Source organism: Heteronotia binoei, chromosome 17 (genome assembly GCF_032191835.1).
Source record: "Heteronotia binoei isolate CCM8104 ecotype False Entrance Well chromosome 17, APGP_CSIRO_Hbin_v1, whole genome shotgun sequence".
Lineage (NCBI taxonomy): Eukaryota > Metazoa > Chordata > Lepidosauria > Squamata > Gekkonidae > Heteronotia > Heteronotia binoei.
The window spans coordinates 47,825,764-47,847,499 of NC_083239.1; the positions used below are offsets into that span (position 1 = coordinate 47,825,764).

Genomic DNA, 21,736 nt, shown 5'->3' on the forward strand with positions numbered 1-21,736 from the left:
TGCTCAAATTCGTATTAGTTACATCAGTAACGCTGTCCAGCCATCTCCTCTTTTGCTGTCCCCTTCTTCTTTTGCCTTCTGTCTTTCCCAGCATCAGGGTCTTCTCCAGGGAGAGCTCCCTTCTCACTGGGTGTCCAAAGTATTTGAGCTTCAGCTTCAGCATCTGGGTTGACTTCCCTTAGGACTGACTGACTGGATCTTCTTGCAGTCCAAGGGACTCTCAAGCGTCTTCTCCAGCACCACAGCTCGAAAGCATCTATTCTTCTGCACTCGGCCTTCCTTATGGTCCAGCTCTCACAGCCATACATTACTACTAAGAAATCCATCACTTTGACTATACGGGCTTTTCTTTTCAGGGCGATGTCTCTACTTTTTTATTATACTGCCATAAAACTGTGATTTTATAGGTTCATAGAGTTGGAAGGCACTATCGGGATCCTCCGGTCCAACCCCCTGCGCAATGCAGGACATTCACAAATACCTTCCTCTACACACACTCAGAGGATGGCAAAAACAACAAAAAAAACCCCTCTAGGATCCCTTGCCAAAGTAGCCTGGTCTGATCCCGAAGTTGCAATCAGCATTTCCCTGGGCGTTTAGGAAAGACCCACAAGAACTAAACAATGATGCAGCCCTCCCTTCCTGCCCTTTCATGAGTTGCCTAATTCACAAAATCAGCATCGCTGTCAGGTGGCCACCTAGCCTCTGCTTAGAAACCTCCAAAGAAAGAGAGCCCACCACCTCCCGAGGAAGCCTATTTCCTACCCCCGTGGCGACTGTTTTCATGACCAAGTTGTGGATGAGACACCCTGTTATAAACCATCAGGGGTGGGATTCTAGCAGGAGCTCCTTTGCATATTAGGCCACACACCCCTGATGTAGCCAATCCTCCCAAAGAGCTTACAGGCTCTTTTTTTGTAAGCTCTTGGAGGATTGGCTACATCAGCAGGGTGTGGCCTAATATGCAAAGGGAGCTCCTGCTAGAATCCCACCCCTGGAAACCATTATCCCACTTCCAGCAGCTGCTTTCTGGCCTAGAATTCTCACTTGTGTTGTCAAGGTAACAGATAGGAAGTTTCTTACATGGTCTCCATCAAGCAACTCCAACCCCACTCCTTAACTGGGAGTGAGAGCCTTCTTGCCAAGGGGGTGATGGCCAAAAACATTTACTCTCTTGCATAAGGGGATGTTGCATGGTTGACTGGGATTCCATAGGCCGGGATGGAGTCAGTGAACCATCTGGGCTCCATGTGTTTCCAAAAGCAGCCAGCCTGAGGCCTTCAGGAAACCCACAAGCATGGAAGAACAGCTAAAGCTCTCCTCCATGATTTTTGTCTTCGAGGCCTGCTATTTGGCGAGGGGTTACACAGGCTCTGGATTTAGGGGTTCCATTTGGCACACACTGTAATCTCTGGGCAGTGAGTTCCCTAAATGCCATGTTTCCTCAGTCTGCTGCCGACCGGCTTCATCGAGTGACTCCCCAGCTCTCAGGATTACAAAAGAGGCAAAAATATTTCTCCAGTTCCTCCCCTCTCCCATTCCATCCCCCATTCATAACTCTGAACTATCAGGGGGGAATCTAGCGGGTTTGAGTGCAAAGGAAACCCCTTGTCCTCAGCTCTGAGAAGAAACAAGAGATCTTTTGTGGTTGGGGGCAGCAAAATATATATATATATATATATATATATATATATATATATATATATATATATATATATATATATATATATATATATATTTAATGTTACACACCAGAACAACAATGGTTTCGTATTCCCCTGATCTGTCCTTGATGTAGCTTTTTATCTCTCCCTTGACTCAGCACCGAATGAATGTAACCCCACCCCCAAAACCTCGTTCAACCATCTCCCGTTGCTTCCTTTGCCTTCTAGACTTTTCTAGAAGGCTAAAAGTAGGCGGAGTCTCTGGTCGAAGAGGCGGGGCAAAATGGCTGGCAAGTCGAGTCGATAGCGGGACTAATCTCCTGCCCCGTAGGAGTTCACCTCTTTCACACGCTCGGGGGCAAATGTCGCAGGAAGCCGCAGGTGTCTTCTCATGTGGAGTTACAGAGGAGGTGGAGTTAATCGAGCTGGGCGGAGTCCCAGTTCTCACACACGTGCAAGCAGGGACCTGTCTCATCCACTGTGTTCCTTGGGGGTCATATCCTTGGCACTGCCTGGACCCCAGCCAGACGCTTGAATAGTTTCGTACCATTTAAGAGGCAGCAGGTTGCTCGAAACACCTTTCAAATACCTTGACACCCACCCAATCCTCCATTCCTTTGAAGTTCTTTGGCCTTAGAAATATCAGGCTTTTGCCATTTTGCAAAAAGGGACTTTGGTGTTTTTTTGCCAGGGGCTGTGCTAGCAATTCAAGTGCCGGGCTATCCTTTTGATTTGTGGCAGAAGAGTTCGGGGTGTGTGTGTGTGTTCCCTTTCCTTTTCTTGTAAAAAATAGAAAACAACTATTCTTCTTGCGGGGGAAGGACGATAAACTCTTTAAATAACTCTTTCAAAATCTGAAGCGAAATAATTTAAAAAAAAAAGAAAAAAGAAGAAGAACTCAATATGTGCAACGACTATTCCCCCAAAAAGTTTTTTTTAAAAATCAAAACAATAATAATTAATAATAATAATAATATAATGATAAAATTCACCAAAGGGTTTTTTTCTTTTTAAAAGCTTTTTTTTTTAAAAAAAGGCACAAGGTTTAGTTCTTTTCTTTAAAAAAAAAAAAAATCAGGAGTTGCAAATGGGCATCCTGAATTGCCTTCAGTCCCGGGCCCGTTCTCAGCCTAGGTTTTGAAAAGATTCCAACCCGCCCAGAGGGGAATTGTTGGGTCCATGGTTCGAGTCCTTGTCCTCAGCTGCACCGGCAGGATTTGACAACCATGTTTGAGAGCTGCTCCACCTTGGCGCCGCGGCCGACGTAATACATAATCCCTAACGGTTCGAGTTGATCTGGGACGCAGCAAGGTGAGGCTGAGGCGGATGGATTGTGCTGGGTGTAGAGAGAGAGGACCTAAAAAGGAAGGGGAGAAAGAAGAGTCTATTGAGAAGTGAGATGTTCCGGGATGATCTATCAAATGAGGAGCCTTCTGGTGGCTTAAGAGCAGGGGTGTCAAAGTCGTTTGTTATGAGGGCTGGATCTGACATAAATGAGAACTTATGTGTGTCATAAAATATAATGCCAGGTAGCAAAAATATAAATGTTATAAACCCTGGACTTCTTTGGTGGTCTGGTCTCCCATCCAGACGCTAACCAAAGGCAACCCTGTTTATCTTCTGAAATCTGACAAGATTGAGCTAGCTGTGGCCATCTAGGTGGGGCTAATCAATTTTCTAGCAGCTGCCAAAAGGGAAGAAAAGAAGATGATATTGGATTTATATCCTGCCCTATACTCTGAATCTCAGCGTCTCAGAGTGGTCACAATCTCCTTTACTTCCCCACACACTCACACCAGATACCCTGTGAGATGGGTGGGGCTGAGAGAGCTCTCCCAGAAGCTGCCCTTTCAAGGACAGCTCTGCGAGAGCTATGGCTGACCCAAGGCCATTCCAGCAGCTGGCAGTGGAGGAGTGGAAGAATCAAAGCCGGTTCTCCCAGATAAGAGTCTGCCCTTTCAAGGACAACCTCTGCCAGAGCTACAACTGACCCAAGGCCGTTCCAGCAGCTGCAAGTGGAGGAGTGGGGACTCAAACCCGGTTCTCCCAGGTAAGAGTCTGTCCTTTCAAGGACAACCTCTGCCAGAGCTACAACTGACCCAAGGCCATTCCAGCAGCTGCCAGTGGAGGAGCGGGGAATCAAACCCGGTTCTCCCAGATAAGAGTCTGCCCTTTCAAGGACAACCTCTGCCAGAGCTACAACTGACCCAAGGCCATTCCAGCAGCTGCCAGTGGAGGAGCGGGGAATCAAACCCAGTTCTCCCAGATAAGAGTCTGCCCTTTCAAGGACAACCTCTGCCAGAGCTATGGCTGACCCAAGGCCATTCCAGCAGCTGCCAGTGGAGGAGCGGGGAATCAAACCCGGTTCTCCCAGATAAGAGTCTGCCCTTTCAAGGACAACCTCTGCCAGAGCTACAACTGACCCAAGGCCATTACAGCAGCTGCCAGTGGAGGAGCGGGGAATCAAACCCAGTTCTCCCAGATAAGAGTCTGCGCACTGAACCACTACATCAAACTGGGAATGAGGGGGCAAGCTGGTCATCAAAAAAGAGAGAAGGGTGTTTTTCTACCCACCTTGCTGTATTGCGTGTCCGAACTCCAGAGGTAGGGGCAGGGCCCCATGCAGAAATTGGCATAGTATCCGCTGGGCTTATGGATCCACTTCCAGTTCAGATCCTTGCGAAAGTCAATGTAGAGGGGCTGCACGCAACAGTTCTTCTCGGCCGAACTGGAAGAGAAGAACCCAAAAGGAGTTGGAGAGCGAATCACCATGTCCAAAATTTCCCCTGGTAGCCACAGTTCCCAGCTTCTCCTCTCTTCCAATCTGGCAGAGAAGGCCTGGGGTGTGCGTAGTGTTCGGCAACTGGACGCCCAGGAATGACGAACAACAACACCAAGTTCTCATTTAGAAAACAGCTTTATTGGCAAAGACGAAACACCAGGAAGGAGAGCCAACAGCAAACAACATGTAGCCAGAGAGTCCTATAACTAGGGTTGCCAAGTCCAATTTGAGAAATATCTGGGGACTTTGGGGGTGGAGCCAGGAGACATTGGGGGTGCAGCCAAGAGCAAGGTTGTGACAAGCATAAATGAATCCCAAAGGGAGTTCTTGTCATTACATTTAAAGGGACCGCACACCTTTTAAACGCCTTCCGTCCATTGGAAAGAATGAAGGATAGAGGCACCTTCTTTGGGGGCTTATAGAATTGGACCCCCTGGTCCAATCTTTTTGAAACCTGGAGGGTATTTTGAGGAAAGCCACTGGATGTTATGCTGAAAATGTGATGCCACTACCACAAAAAACAGCCCCCCCAGATACCCATGGATCAATTTTCCATTATACTCTATGGCAGGGTTTCCCAAACTTTTGTTTCCCGTGGCCCAGTTATTTTTACACCACTTCTTCGTGGCCCACTAAAATTTGGGGGGTGGAGCCGGGAGACAGGAATTATGTCATTTCCTGTGCTGTCACTTCCACGTCAAGGGCCAAGTGATGTCACTTCTGGGGCACACTGAACCAAAACTGCACCTTTTCCTGTGATGTCACTTCCCCAAACCTGCCTCTTCTTCTGAAGTAATTTTGTTTTCAGAAAAATCTCTCTGAAACTCATGCCGAGCCAAAATAGGGGTGGAAAGTGGGCGGTCTGCAACTTTTTCATACATTCTCAGGGTCCGCTCTTTCCACCCCCACACCTGCATGCATCTGTCTGTGTGTTCTTCTCCAGCTTGCAAGCACTCCTAATGCCCATGTTCAATTGCCTGCACCACCTACACACCCCTTCCTCAACAGCACTGGCCAGTGTATGTAGTTGGGAGTGCTGTTGCCATTGCCGCCAGGAATGCCAGCACTGTGTACCACCCACACTGGACCCTGGCAGCTGCTCTACCTCAAAATATGCTGACACATTTAGTAGGCCCTTCCTCCAGCTGCTACTACTGGAACCCTGCCTCAAGCTACAACCAAGCTTACTTGGTTTCAAGAAAATCTTTTGACAGCTATTTTTCATACTTTTCCTTGGCTGAAACAATGGGAAATTGCTGTGAAAAGCAGCAGAGAATTGTACTACAATTAATGAATTAATTTCAAGTTATATGAAGTTCATACAAGCTTTTCTGCAGTTATCCCAAAATGGATATTTATGAGGGACTTGCAGCTTTTTACTGGCTGTGTTTCCCATGCCTTTAAAAGCAACCTGTTCTGCAGATATTTAGCCAAAAGGGATCTTTCATCCCTTTTAATATCTACAAGAGGAGTTTAATTTTGGTGTCAGTCAGCTGTTAAAAGCAGGACCAGTAAAATGGTGCCAAGTTCATAGTACCATCACTTCCAGTGCTGTTGAGATATACAGCAGTAATCTCCAATAATCTCTTTCTGCCCCACACCTCTCACTCTCACTCACTCACACAGAAATCTCATAGAAAGGCCAGCTGGCTACAACTGGGGGTGCCAACTTTTCACTGGCAGAGCTCCTATGTCTGCAACAACAGTATGATGACAGAAAAGTTTCATCCAGTAAAAATAGAAGGAAAAAAGAAAGAAAGGGAAAGAATGAAATGGAAGAAAAGGAAAAGAAAGACGTGGAATGAAAGAATATCAGCACATAAGAGAAACCATGTTGGATCAGGCCAATGAACCATCCAGTCCAAAATTCTCTCACACAATGCTAAAAAAGCACCAGAATGTCCACCAGTGGGCCCAGGGCACTAGAAGCCCTCCCACTGTTGCTCCCCCCCCCCGCACCAAGAATACAGACAGAGCATCAGTTGCAGGGAAAGAAAGAAAGAAAGAAAGAAAGAAAGAAAGAAAGAAAGAAAGAAAGAAAGAAAGAAAGAAAGAAAGAAAGAAAGAAAGAAAGAAAGAAAGAAAGAAAGAAAGGGGAAAGAAAGCCTTACTCACCATCAGATGACCCCCACCAGCAACAATTCTGCTCAGGGGTCTTTTGGTAAAAAAAATAGCTACTGGAATGCCCTCCCAGCTGAAAAAAAATCCCCCCTTTCTTTGCCACCCAGGCCTCCTGGGGAAATCTCCCAAAAAGAACATACTGCAAGGCACATGAAAGCTCATACCTTGAAGAACACTTCATAGGTCAAAAGTGCCAGTGAACTCCAGCTTTTCTCTCAAACACCAGGAGGGGGGAGAAGGAAGGAGAGGCAGTCCAGCTCTTCTCTGCACAACACAGAGATGGGGGATGGAAGGAAGCCAAACGGAGCTCAGGCTTTGCAGCCTGTGTCTGTCTTCAAGGCTAGTTTTTCTCTGCACAACACAGAGATGGGGGAAGGAAGGAAGCCAAATGGAGCTCAAGCTTTGCAGCCTGTGTCTGCCTTCAAGGCTAGTTTTTCTCTGCACAACACAGAGATGGGGGAAGGAAGCCAAACGGAGCTCAGGCTTTGCACCCTGCGTCAGTCTTCAAGGCTAGCTTTTCTCTGCACAACAGAGAGATGGGGGAAGTAAGGAAAGAGTCGAGATCAGACTTTGCTGGAGGTGGGGCTAGTTTTGGTTTTTCTTGCGACCTGGTATTGAGGCTTCTGTGGCCCAGTACCAGGTCGTGACCCTGCAAATGGGAAACACCGCTCTATGGGAATTGGTCTTAATAGGGAATAATGGAGTGCCCAGCAGACATTTCCCTCCCCCCTGCCCCCACTTTCTAATGACCCTGAAGCGGATGGACTTCCTCCAAACCAGGGGATCCCCTGCCTCCACCTGGGGATTGGCAACCCTAATGATAACCATCCACTCATAATGAGTTAAATACATAATAGTGGGATGGAGACCCTTTTACTTAAAGACACATACAGCACAGTGTGTGTGTGTGGGTAGCCTCCCCACCCTCATAACCCACTAAGAACACGTCCAAATTTACTAATAGTAATCTGATCCTTCTACTAATAAAATATTTGAAAGCAAAAATAGAGAGGGCGGGCAACTCTGAAACCGGACGAACCAGAATGGCTTTCTCCCGGAAGTGAACGACTGCTTGTCAAGAGTGTAGGAATTACCTTGATTGATACAGGGAAAAGAAAAGGTCCCCTGTGCAAGCACCAGTCGTTTCTGACTCTGGGGTGACGTTGCTTTCACAACGTTTTCACGGCAGACTTTTTACGGGGTGGTTTGCCCTTGCCTTCTCCAGTCTTCTATGCTTTCCCCCCAGTAAGCTGGGGACTCATTTGACCGACCTCGGAAGGATGGAAGACTGAGTCAACCTCGAGTTGGCTACCTGAAAACCCAGCTTCTGCCGAGGATCGAACTCAGGTCGTGAGTAGAACTTAGGACTGCAGGAGTGCAGCTTTAACACTCTGCGCCACGGGGCTCTTGATTGATACAGACCGCCCCCCCCCTTTTGGCTCCCCCTTGCTTTGGTACTCACTCGCTGCAATACTGGATGCCGGGCGTGGCTCGCTTGCGCCGGCGGCTTTGTAGTTGGTCAGCCCGCTCGGGTGGCATCGCCATCACCAGCAGGTAGGGCACCTTCTGCGTGCGGCTCAGGCTCTCTTGGTCCCCCCGCCTTGTTTTGGTGCCTGGAAAGCAACAAGCGTGGGAGGGGGGTCAATTAGTGCCTGATATCCCCACCCCGTTGGTTGCTGGTCGATGGAAACTGAACAAGGGTGAGAAAATCACCTGCACTGGGTTCTGCTGCAAGCGTCAGCGAGGGGATTCCAGCCCCCTTTCCCCTCTCCAGCACTGTGGCGCACACTTAGATGCATTTGCTGTGCAATAAAAGTATCACAGAATGCCTCCCCTCTACTCCGCGGGACTCCTATTCCATGCCGAAAGATGGCGGAAGGAAGGAAGGAAGGAAGGAAGGAAGGAAGGAAGGAAGGAAGGAAGGAAGGAAGGAAGGAAGGAAGGAAGGAAGGAAGGAAGGAAGGAAGGAAGGAAGGAAGGAAGGAAGGGAGGGAGGAAGGGAGGGAGGGAGGAAAAAAGGAAGGGAGGGAGGGAAGAAAGAAGGGAGGGAGGGAGGGAAGAGAGGGAGGGAGGAAAGAAGGAAGGGAGGGAGGAAGGAAGAGAGGGAGGGAGGAAAGAAGGAAGGAAGGGAGGGAGGGAGGAAGAAGGGAGGAAGGAAAGAAGGAAGGAAGGGAGGAAAGAAGGAAGGAAGGGAGGGAGGGAGAGAAGGAAGGAAGAAAGTAGGGAGGGAGGGAAGGGAGGGAGGGAGGAAAGAAGGAAGGGAGGAAGGAAGGAAGGAAGGAAGGAAGGAAGGAAGGAAGGAAGGAAGGAAGGAAGGAAGGAAGGAAGGAAGGAAGGAAGGAAGGAAGGAAGGAAGGAAACAAACCCCCCCAGGATCCCAGGCCTGGAGAAAAATTGCTGCCTGACCCCAAAGTGGTAATTGGCATTTCTCTGGGTGTGGAAGAAGAAGAAGACTGCAGATTTATATCCCGCCCTTCTCTCTGAATCAGAGACTCAGAGCGCCTTACGATCTCCTTTATCTTCCTCCCCCACAACAGACACCCTGTGAGATGGGTGGGGCTGAGAGGGCTCTCACAGCAGCTGCCCTTTCAAGGACAGCCTCTGCCAGAGCTATGGCTGACCCAAGGCCATTCCAGCAGCTGCAAGTGGAGGAGTGGGGAATCAAACCTGGTTCTCCCTGATAAGAGTCCACACACTTAACCACTACACCAAACTGAGCAATGGCTCCAGAAAGCTCCTACACTGCAAACTTTAGTATCACTTTTAACAGATGCAGTTTCCCCCCTCCTGAAGGATCCTGCTATTTGCACTTTGGTGGAGAAGTGAGAATTCTGCAAGGGATCACTCTTTGGGGTTCTTATTATGAGCCGTGATCTGGATTGTGTAGGCTGATGAGTGTGTGTGTTTTGGGGGTTTGTGGCAGGCTCTTCCAACCCCTTGTGTTTCAAAAACGGGTCAGATTTTCCGGCCTCTTAATTTCTTTCGATCCCGCAATTTGTCATTTGGCCGAGTATTAACATCTGAAAATACACTGCGCAGGGCAGGAGTGAACACGTCTCAGCTACCGAAGGCCTGAAATATGTTTTGAAGCGAAGCTTCTGAAGTCTTAAGCGGGGAGTGCCGGCCATTAGATTCCATGGAATCGGCATGTTCGCGACACACTTCCCAACACCCACTCTCTCTCGCCAGCCTATCTTTAGCTGACGGACCTCAGCGAGTGTGCCGGTGTAGGCAAGGATTCCTGTTGCCCCCTGCGACCTTCCCATAAAATGGGTCACATGGGGTGCCGTAACAGAGCGTTACTGGAATTGGCGCTATTCCCCTACTCCCTTCCCGCCCCCACAGGGCCGAAAGAATGACAGGCATGCGCGGCGGGAGCTGCCAACACGCCACCTCCCAGCTGTTGGCACCTGGCTCTTACAGGCAAGGAAGCAGAGGTGAACAGGCAGGGGGGCCACCCTGAATGTGGGTCCAGAAAGGCCCAGGATCTCTGGTACTTGATACCAATAACAGATATCTTATATTGCCTGCAGATCAGAGGGTAGGGTTGCCAATCCCCAGGTGGGGGCAGGGGATCCCCCAGTTTGGAGGCCCTCCCCCGGCTTCAGGATCACCAGAAAGCAAGCGGGGGGGGAATGTCTGCTGGGCACGCCGTTCTTCCTATAGGGTATAGTGGAGAATTGATCTGCGGGTGTCTGGGGCTCTGGGGGACTGTTTTTTTTGAGACGGAGGCACCAGATTTGCAGCATAGCATCCGGTGCCTCTCCTCAAAAGACCCTCCAAGTTTCAAAAAGATTGGACCTGGGGGACCAATTCTATGAGCCCCCAAAGAAGGTGCCCCTATCCTTCATTATTTCCAATGGAGGGAAGGCGTTTAAAGGTGTGTGTAATGTACTGACTGACGAGCCGTGTTGAAGGCAACGTGCTTTATTAGCAAGTACATCACAAGGCAAAACAACGCGGGTCGGGTCCCGATTATATACATACCCCGGAACAACCCCCAGTCTGGCCAGGTCCAATCCTGGCCAGTTAAACTTCCCGCCACAGATGTGTATTTGCGGAGCTACATCCGGGGACCAGTGGACTTCCACTGGTTACCTCCGTAGCGTCCGCTGTGTTGTAATTTCGGGACTGAAATGCAAGACACGACAGTGTGCCGTCCCTTTAACTGCAATGGCCAGAACTCCCTTTGGAGTCCAGTTATGCTTCTCACACCCTTGCTCCTGGCTCCACCCCCAAAAAGTCTCCAGATATTTCTTGAGTTGGATGTGGCAACCCTATCAGAGGGGCTGAAATTACACAGGTTTCCTTCCGACATTTTTCACAGGTTTCTCTTCACACGCAGACTCAGTGAGTTCTCTGGGGTCTACTACACGGTGCTATAGCTGCCACCAACACCTTTCCTAGCGTTCTTAAAAAACTAGGCAGGGTGAGGCCAAGCTTTCCCCCAGCAAGGCTTCTGATTGGCCACTGGAGATTTGTTAGGCTGTGCAGATTTTCCAACATGTTGCTTCGGCAACAGCTGCCAGCAAAGCACGGCGATCTTCACTGTGTGACTAAAGGTCAGCTGTAGCAGCCATTTTGTGGCAGTTGCTTCGTAGCTGTGCCTGCCAGGTTGTGTCAGAATTTTTGTGCCCACTGGCTCAAAAAGGATGGGGGCCTCAGGCCACCGTGTTCAAGCCCCCTAATATTCCCTCATAACCTCAGATTCCCTCATAGGTGAATGGAGTCTGTCAGCTTTCAAGGCCCCTAGCTGATTTGAGCTTCCACAAGAGGACCTGTCCCTTTTACTCCAGGGCTCTCAAGCTTACTAAGGAGCCTTCCCAGCTTCTGCTCAAACCCTGGCCTCTGCCACAGGTGCAGTGGGTCAGCCTTGGTCATGCCTCTAAGAACATAAGAGAAGCCATGTTGGATCAGGCCAATGGCTCATCCAGTCCAACGCTCTGTGTCACTGATGGACCTCTGCTCCATATTTTTATCCTATCCCCTCTTGAAGCGGGCTATGCTTGTAGCCGCCACCACCTCCTGTGGCAGTGAATTCCACATGTTAATCACCCTTTGGGTGAAGAAGGACTTCCTTCTGTTTTTAACCCGACTGCTCAGCAATTTCATTGAATGCCCACGAGTTCTTGTATTGTGAGAAAGGGAGAAAAGGACTTCTTTCTCTACTTTCTCCATCCCATGCATAATCTTGTAAACCTCTATCATGTCACCCTGCAGTTGACGTTTCTCCAAGCTAAAGAGCCCCAAGCGTTTTAACCTTTCTTCATAGGGAAAGTGTTCCAAACCTTTTATCATTCTAGTTGCCCTTTTCTGGACTTTTTCCAATGCTATAATATTCTTTTTAAAGTGCAGTGACCAGAATTGTACACAGTATTCCAAATGAGACCGCACCATCGATTTATACAGGGGCATTATGATACTGGCTGATTTGTTTTCAGTTCCCTTCCTAATAATACCCAGCATGGCGTTGGCCTTTTTTATTGCAATCGCACACTGTCTTGACATTTTCAGTGAGTTATCTACCACGACCCCAAGATCTTTCTCTTGGTCAGTCTCTGCCAGTTCACAACCCATCAATTTGTAGCTGGGATTCTTGGCCCCAATGTGCATTACTTTGCACTTGGCCACACTGAACCTCATCTGCCAAGCTGACGCCCATTCACCCAGCCTCAACAGATCCCTTTGGAGTGCCTCACAATCCTCTCTGGTTCTCACCACCCTGAACAATTTAGTGTCATCTGCAAACTTGGCCACCTCACTGCTTACTCCCAACTCCAAATCATTAATGAACAAGTTAAAGAGCATGGGACCCAGTACTGAGTCTTGCAGCACCCCACTGCTTACCGTCCTCCACTGCGAAGACTGCCCATTTATACTCACTCTCTGCTTCCTATTAATGAGCCAGTTTTTGATCCACAAGAGGACCTGTCCTTTTACTCCATGACTCTCAAGCTTACTAAGGAGCCTTCCCAGCTACAAACCCCCAGAAATGAAGCAAATGGGGGCCCAGAAGGTGTCTGCTCCAGCCCAGGGTCTCTGGCAGTTGATACCAATAACAAATATTTAATATTTCCTACTTATCAGAGGGGCTGAAATTATATAGGTTTCATCCCTACATTTCTCGCAGGTTTCTCTTCAAATGCAGACTCGGGGAGTTCTCTAGGCTAGAACAGGGGCTAGATGGCCATCGGACAGCAATGAGGATCCTGTGAATTTAGGGTGGTGGTGGTGGTATTTGTGAGTTTCCTGCATTGTGCAAGGGGTTGGACTAGATGACCCTGGAGGTCCCTTCCAACTCTATGATTCTATGAAATGCGGGTTGATGCTTGCACGGCGAAAATGGATTGTAAAACAATTTGACATGGTGCAAGGGACCAGAAGAGCAGCTGAAGAGGCTATCGCCAGGCCAGCCGCCATTGAAAGTTCCGGAGACAGGAGTCACAGAAATGGCTCATGCCCTTTGAACTCCAGCCGAAAGGAAGGCAGCCACCCCAGTTAGCAGATATGAGATGTCATTAAAAGCAGCAAGAGGGAAGGGTGCAGAGAAATCTGACCCACAAGCCGAGTTTGGGGACAAGTTCCTTGCACCAAAAGAAGAAGAAGAAGAAGAAGAAGAAGAGGAGGAGGAGGAGACTGGATTTATATACTGCTCCCCTACATTCCTACATTTCTCCACACAAAGTCTTCTTCCCTTCCTCTCCCCACAACAAACACCCTGTGATGAGGTAGGCAGGGCTGAGAGAGCGCTGAGAGAACTGCTCTTCAGAGAACAGCTCTGAGAGAATGGTGACTGACCCAAGGTCACCCAGCTGGTTGCAATGTGGCAAAATGGGGGAATCAAACCCGGTTCTCCAGATTAGAGTCCACCATTCTTAACCGCTCCACCAGACTGGATGAGAATACAATTGAGGGGGTGCCAAAAGACAGAGCCGATGTTATCGCCGTTTCCACCCTCGCTGAGGCCAAAGTTTGGCCCCTGTTTAAAAGAAACCAGGACAATAGCCTGTCTCTCAGATAGCCAAAAGGTTATCAAGGATTTCCGGGCCCATTCCAACTCCAACCCCGCTGAGTTTTTACCTTCTATGTCCACTCTCAGTTCTTCGGTGGTTTCTCCACAGGAACAGTGGGAGCTGAGGCGGAATCGACCCAAAGGTTCTACAACACAAACACATGCATTATGGGAGCACTGAGCAGAGCACAGTGGGGGATTCGAACTCACAACCCCACTGTCACACGCCTAGCCAGGGATCATTTTGTACAAAAATAGGTGGCGGAGCTCATTAGCATAACTCATTAGCGTATGCCACCCTCCCCCAGCCAAAAGCAACCCGATGCAAGAAAGCAGAGCCCCGGGCAAGTGAGGCCTGCTTGGGCTGGCTAGAGATCCAGCCAGCCCAAGCAGGCCTCGCTCGCCTGGGGCTCTCCTGGGCCTCCCCCCACAGTCAAAAGGCCAGCAAGCTACCAGTCACCCAAAATCACGTAAGAAGTGGAGAAAGGGTGATGTGGGCTTCTCCAGAGGCTAATGAGGGCTGCTGGGGGTGTGGCAAAGCCCCTGGTGGCTGGCTGGCTGGCTGCTCTCCTAATCCAGGGATTGTTATGCAGCTGCACCTCCCATTCAATGGACAAGGTAGGTAGGTGGGGAGGAAGAGGGGGGACCCTCAGAAAGGTTCAGGAGCTGAGCTCCGGTGAGCTCCTGCTGATTCTGAGGCCTGCGCCTAGCAGAAGCCGCCCCACTAAGAGAAAATAATGACATTTCAAGAGGAGGATGGTAACTTCTGGCGTTTTCAAATTAACCTTCTGGTTTTGGGGAACAGATTTAAGGGGTGGGGATTGCACACAGTTCTGCAAGTTTGAAACGGAAGCCAGTTGAACACAGCATGTCTGTCGGGCTCCAGAAGACCTCCTGCCTCAGCGACCTCAGAAATAACTTTGCATTTCAAGAAAAAAAAGGCAATGAATAAGATGTTTAAACTTCGGAGCAGTGCATTTAGAAAGAACAGAAAGGGTGGCCAGGCTACCATTTAAGGAGGAAAGAGGAGAGCCAAATCATTGTTTGATTTGCTGGCCAGCATGTTGGCCGTTTCCGCTGCAAAGGAGAGCAGAAGCCAGATTCAATAAAGGTACGAGGGATGTGAGTGCGAATTCTCTTAGTCTGAAAAATCTTCTTTTGCCCTGAAGCTCCGGTTTCCCAACTTTTTCCTTCCCTGCCCGTGCGTGTGCCAATTATCACAACCTGCACTGCCCTTCGGCATGAAGGTGGCACGAATGCCAGGCCGTCTCCAGATCCAGTTCTTTGTGCTTTGGAAATTAACAGGCTCACTACTTGGTCCTCGCCTTTCTCCGTTCTGTTTTGCCTTCAACCCCGGTAACCTCGGCAGAAAAGCAGTAAAGAGAGGTGCGCCGCATGCCTGACGCATCCAAACAGTGCTCCGTTTGATTCACTTCTTCCAAAACACCGACTGGCGATGGGCCCAGGGTGCGGCCTGCCGACTCAGCAGATTGCGGCAATCGTGTTTTCCGCCTTTATCTCCCGCCTTGGGCACAAGCCCAACCTTGGAGAGGTTGCCCTACATTTCTGGATCCTGAAGCAATAAGCATTGTGGCGCTTCTTCGGGGGGGGGGGGGAAACCTGCCGCACGTGGTGCTATTGTGCGCCAGTAGGATCGACTCCTACAACCGAATGAAGTGGTGAAATGGAATGTGTTCAGCTCCATCAGCAGGCAGGGGAAATTCCGTTTCTTCCTGAATTACGAAAAAGCTTCCCTGCAAGTAGAAAGCGAGCTCCTCAGGGAATTACAGAAAGCTCCCCTGCAAGTAGAAAGCAAGCTCCTGCTGGGCTCGTGTTCTAGTTCAGCCCTCACGTTAAACATGAAGCTGCCTTTATCCAGAGACGGACTCTTGGTCTAGCAAGGTCAGCCTTGTCTACCTTGACAGATGGATCTGGACACAAGAAGCCGCCTTTTGCTGAACCAGACCCTTGGTCCATCAAGGTCGGTATTGTTTACCAAGAAAGAGAGATGCCAGGATTGAACCTGGGACCTTCTGCATGCCAAGCAGACATTCTACCACTGAGCTACAGTCCCACTTCATGGCTCTTCAGGGTCTCAGGCTGAGGTCTTTCCCATCACCTCCTGCCCGATCCTTTTAACTGGAGATGCCGGGGATTGAACCTGGGACCTTCTGCATGCCAGTCAGATGCTCTACCACTGAGCTACAGCCCCACTTCATGGCTCTCCAGGGTCTCAGGCTGAGGTCTTTCCCATCACCTCCTGCCTGGTCCTTTTAACTGGAGATGCTGGGGATTGAACCTGGGACCTTCTGCATGGCTCACATGAACTTCACAGCAGGGTAGAGGTCTCACATGTTTTAGTTCAACATGCTAGCCACCATGCCACCCTGGCTGTGGTTAATGAATGCTCCTTCTAGGATTGGTGTGTTCACTTTTTCACTGGTCTGTGTGACTTTCTTGGTGCTCGGGGGGGACACAGTGGGAGAGCTTCTCCACTTACAGCTTCCCTCCACTTGCAGCTGCTGGAATGGCCTTGGGTCAGCCATGTCTCTGGCACGAGTTGTCCTTGAAAGGGCAGCTGCTGTGAGAGCCCTCTCAGCCCCACCTACCTCACAGGGTGTCTGTTGTGGGAGGAGAAGATATAGGAGATTGTCAGCTGCTCTGAGTCTCTGATTTAGAGAGAAGGGCGGGGTATAAATCTGCAATCTTCTTCTTCTAGTGTCCTGGCCCACTGGTGGATTTCCTGATGGCACCTGGTTTTTTTTGGTCACTGTGTGCACAGAGTGTTGACTGGACAGGCCATTGGCCTGATCCAACAGGGCTTCTCTTATGTTCTTATGTGACACAGAGTGTTGGACTGGATGGGCCATTGGCCTGATCCAACAGGGCTTCTCTTATGTTCTTACACATTACTCTGCATTGCCCATTCTATTTGGAGAATTTTTGAAATGTACTTTATTCGTAACCTTCCTTTTCCCCCAGTGGGTCCCAAAGCGGCTGACTTGGTTCTCCTCTCCTCCATTTTATCCTCACAGGGTTGTCGGTTAGGCTGAGAGTGTGTGACTGGCCCATGGGTCACCCAGTGAGCTTCCCTAGCAGAACGGGAAATCAAACCTGAGACTCCTAGATCCTAGTCCAACACTTCAACCATTACACCACGCTGGCTCTCCTTCCCAGCGCAGAGGTATTTTGAGCCAAACATCAGGAGCAGGGTTTTTTTTGTAGAAAAAGTCCAGCAGGAACTCATTTGCATATTAAGCCACATCCCCTGAAATAACCATTGTTTCACATACGGCTTTTTGTAGAAAAAGCCCAGCAGGAGCTCATTTGCATATTAGGCCACACCACCATTGTTTTGCGTGGGCTTTTTTTGTAGGGGAAGTCCAGCAGGAGCTCATTTGCATATTTGGCCACACCCCCTGACATCACCATTGTTTCGCGCAGGGCTTTCTTTGTGGGGGAAGTCCAGCAGGAGCTCATTTGCATATTAGGCCACACCCCCCTGACACCACCATTGTTTTGTGTGGGGCTTTTTGAAGGGGAAGTCCAGCAGGAGCTCATTTGCATATTAGGCCACACCCCCTGACATCACCATTGTTTTGCACAGGGCTTTTTTGTGGGGGAAAGTCCAGCAGGAACTCATTTGCATATTTGGCCACACCCCCTTGACATCACCATTGTTTTGCATAGGGCTTTTTTGTAGAAAAGGCCCAGCAGGAACTCATTTGCTTATTAGACCTCACCCCCTGGCATCACCTTTGTTTCACACAGGGCTTTTTTGTAGAAAAAGCCCAGCAGGAATTCATTTGCCTGTTAGGCCACACCCCCTGACATCACCATTGTTTTGCACAGGGCTTCTTTTGTAGAAATAACTGATCAGAAACTCATTTGCCTATTAGGCCACACCCCCTGACACCAAGCCAGCCAGAACTGCGTTCCTGTGCATTCCTGCTAAAAAAAAAGTACTGTAATCTCCCTTCCTAGCAGTCCTACTAGCAGAGGGGTGTGTGTGTGTCTTCCACCCCACCTGTTCCCTGGCTGTTAAACTCACCGGTACCCCCAAGCCAGATCCGGAGGACAGCAGTGACATCAAATGAAAGCCACTCTTTTTCAGATGTCAGCCTGACCATGCGTCCATCCAGGTAATCCCAGAGGCTGTCGTTGCTAGACAGAAGCTGTTGCTGGAAAGAGAAGGAAAGAAGTTGCAGGTGGGAGGGTGGGGGAGAAGCATTCAGTGAAAGAGATGGTCTCCGTTTCCAATCCATCAATATGCCTTGAACTGTTCCTAAGTTGTGGTTCCAGACAAAATAGATATAATTTTGTCCCCAAAAGACTTAACTCTGCGTTTGGTTTCCAGGACTTCTCTGCAATTGGTTTCCATTACTTAACTCTGCATTTTATTTCCAGGACTTAACTCTGCATTTCGTTTCCGGGACTTAACTCTGCATTTTCCCCCCAGGACTTAACTCTACATTTTGTTTCCAGGATTTAACTCTGCATTTCATTTCTGGGACTTGACTCTGCATTTTTTCCCCTGGACAACTCTGCATTTTGTTTCCAGGACTTAACTCTGCATTTCGTTTCTAGGACTTAACTCTGCATTTGGTTTCCGGGACTTAACTCTGCATTTTCCCCCAGGATTTAACTCTGCATTTGTTTCTTAGTTTGGCTTTTAGTAGAGGGCCTACTGTAAGCTCCCTACATTGTACCCTACGGAGGCCCCTCCCCTCCTCAAATCCTGGGATCCTCCCCAAATGCCATCCCCAGGTATTTTCCGACACAGACCTGGCAGCCCTACCTGGATTACATTTTAAACATTCTCCGCTCAAAAAAAGAATTGCAGATTTATACCCCGCCCTTCTCTCTGAATCAGAGACTCAGAGCGGCTTACAATCTCCTTTATCTTCCTCCTCCACAACAGGCACCCTGTGAGGTGGGTGGGGCTGAGAGGGCTCTTACCAGCAGCTGCCCTTTCGAGGACAACCTCTGCCAGAGCTATGGCTGACCCAAGGCAGTTCCAGCAGGTGCAAGTGGAGGAGTGGGGAATCAAACCCGGTTCTCCCAGATAAGAGTCTGCCCTTTCAAGGACAACCTCTGCCAGAGCTATGGCTGACCCAAAGCCATTCCAGCAGCTGCAAGTGGAGGAGTGGGGGTGGGGAATCAAACCCAGTTCTCCCAGATAAGAGTCTGCCCTTTCAAGGACAACCTCTGCCAGAGCTATGGCTGACCCAAGGCCATTCCAACAGCTGCAAAGTGGAGGAGTGGAGAATCAAACCCCGTTCTCCCAGATTAGAATCCATGCACTTAACCACTACACCAAATTGGGTAGGGCTGAGAGAGCTCTGACAGAAGCTGCCCTTTGAAGGACAACTCCTACAAGAGCTATGGCTGACCCGCCATTCCAGCAGCTGCAAGTGGAGCAGGGGGGTGGAATCAAACCCGGTTCTCCCAGTTTGGTGTAGTGGTGAACCCAGTTCACCACTACACCAAACTGGCTCTGAAGTGGGCACTTTCAGGCGTGCTTGATCCCCAGTAGCGCTTTGTTTAGAAGTTAAGTACCACTCTGCCCCCTTTCCCAGAGCTCCCACCCTTGTCTGTTGGCCCCTCATCCTTCTCACCTGGTAAAGCTCCACCCGCTGCGCCCACGTCGTCGGTCCCGAAGCCCGCAGCATTCTCAGCTCGGCCCGGTACAGCAGTTCAGCGTTCTGGAGTTTTACTACGGATCTCGGCCAGGTTAAATCCAAAGTAGATACTGTGGCTGTTCCTCTTGTACTGTGTCCCGTAGCTGTCTGCAGCCAGAGAGAAGGGGAGTCATGGTCATTTCAGGTGCCTTCGCTCTCGGCCAGGTGGATTTATTTCCTCCCCGCAAGCGCTCTCATTGGGCAGACCTAGGGTTGCCAATCCCCAGGTGGGGGCAGGGGATCCCCCGGTTTGGAAGCCCTCCCCCCACATCAGGGTCATCAGAAAGCGGGGGGTGGGTGGGAAATGTCTGCTGAGCACTCAAGTATTCCCTATGAAGAACGATTCCCTTAGGGTATAATGGAGAATTGATCCTCAGGTATCTGGGGCTCTAGGGGGCTGTCTTTTGAGGTAGAGGCACCAAATTTGCAGCATAGCACCCAATGCCTCTCCTCAAAAGACCCTCCAATTTTCAAAAAGATTGGACCAAGCGGTCGAATTCTATGAGCCCCCAAGGAAGGTTCCCCTATCCTTCCTTATTTCCTGTGGAGGGAAGGCATTGAAAAGGTGTGCGGTCCCTTTAAATGTGATGGCCAGAACTCCCTTTGGAGTTAAATTATGTTTGTCACCACCTTGCTCCGGGCTCCACCCCCAATGTCTCCTGGCTCCACCCCCAAAGTCTCCTGGCTCAACCCCCAAGTCCACAGATATTTTTTAATTGGATTTGGCAACCCTAGGCAGGCCTCCTCTGCAGAGGAAGTGCTTTCGCTCACCCCCCCAAAAGACGCATGTTCACGCCACTTCAGCAGTCATTTGCGAGTGGATTTTGTCGTTTCATGCGGTAAAATCCAGTTGCAGTGTGCAGCGAAAGTCCATTTTTCGACAGGTGTGAAAGCGCCCTAAATTAAATCTTTGCATGGCATTTGGAGGTTACTGCACCTCAAAAAAGATATTATAGCATTGGGAAAAGTGCAGAAAAGGGCAGCTAGAATGATTAAAGGGTTGGAACACTTTCCTATGAAGAAAGGTTAAAACGCTCGGGGCTCTTTAGTCTGGAGGAACGTTGACTGAGGGTGACATGATAGAGGTTTACAAGATTATGCTCGGGATAGACAAGGTAGAGAAAGAAGTATGTTTCTCCCTTTCTCACAATGCAAGAGCTCGTGGGCACTTAATGAAATTGCTGAGAAGTCGGGTTAGAACGGATAAACCGAAGTCCTTCTCCACCCAAAGGGTGATTAACACGTGGGATTCACTGCCCCAGGAGGTGGTGGCAAGTACAAGCATAGACAGCTTCAAGAGGGAACTGGATCAACATCTGGAGCAGAGGTCCATCAGTGGCTATTAGCCACAAGGTATTGATGGAACTCTCTGGGGCAGTGATGCTCTGCATTCTTGGTGGTTTGGGGGGGGCAACAGTGAGAGGGCTTCTGGAGTTTGTGCCCTGATGGTGGACCTCCTGATGGCACCTGGTTTTATGGCCAATGTTTGACACAGAGAGTTGGACAGGATGGGCCATTGGCCTGATCCAACATGGCTTCTCTTATGTGACACAGAGTGTTGGACTGGATGGGCCATTGGCCTGATCCAACATGGCTTCTCTTATGTTCTTATGTGACACAGAGTGTTGGACTGGATGGGCCATTGGCCTGATCCAACATGGCTTCTCTTGTGTTCTTATGTGTGACACAGAGTGTTGGACTGGATGGGCCATTGGCCTGATCCAACATGGCTTCTCTTGTGTTCTTATGTGTGACACAGAGTGTTGGACTGGATGGGCCATTGGCCTGATCCAACATGGCTTCTCTTATGTGACACAGAGTGTTGGACTGGATGGGCTGTTGGCCTGATCCAACATGGCTTCTCTTGTGTTCTTATGTGTGACACAGAGTGTTGGACTGGATGGGCCATTGGCCTGATCCAACAGGGCTTCTCTTATGTTCTTATGTGACACAGAGTGTTGGACTGGATGGGCCATTGGCCTGATCCAACATGGCTTCCCTTACGTTCTTAGATTAGAAATCTTCACATGAAGCAGAAAACAAGACTTGGACCAATTTCCCACTCACCTTACGCCACTCTCACGTTCGTCTCGTCAGCGGAGCTTCCTTCCGATTTCCCACTATCTGCCCCGGGGCTGCAGCAAGCGTTGGCATTTTCGTGCAGCAAACAGAAACCGCTAAAAACCAGTTTCTGTTTGCTGCGTGAAAACGCCGACACTTGCTGCAGCCTCAGAGTAGATAGTGTGAAATCAGAAGGAAGCCCCGCTGAGAAGACGAACGTGGGAGCGGCGTAAGGTGAGTAGGAAATCGGTCTTTGTTTCGCTCAGCTAGGCCTGTTTAGGAGGAAGACATTTCTTTGAAATTTGCCATGTTCCCCTTTGGCTGTGGGTTCCCAGGTTCGAGTTCTCCTCAGGCACCTCTTCTCCAGTCCATCCAGCAGAGACAACCTGGCTCAAAGCACCAGCTGTTTAGTTAC

General features: G+C 49.5%; 1 protein-coding gene across 1 annotated transcript in view; it reads right to left on the minus strand.

Annotated features, from left to right (window-relative positions):
• Positions 1-2,728: 2,728 nt before the first annotated feature.
• Positions 2,729-21,736, minus strand: part of TGFB1 (transforming growth factor beta 1) — a 41,462-nt gene continuing 22,454 nt past the window's right edge. The window contains 7 exon segments of the mRNA XM_060257753.1: positions 2,729-3,021; positions 4,239-4,392; positions 8,030-8,180; positions 13,648-13,725; positions 17,631-17,760; positions 19,198-19,293; positions 19,295-19,368. Coding sequence (XP_060113736.1) covers positions 2,863-3,021; positions 4,239-4,392; positions 8,030-8,180; positions 13,648-13,725; positions 17,631-17,760; positions 19,198-19,293; positions 19,295-19,368 — 842 coding nt within the window. The 3' untranslated portion in view covers positions 2,729-2,862.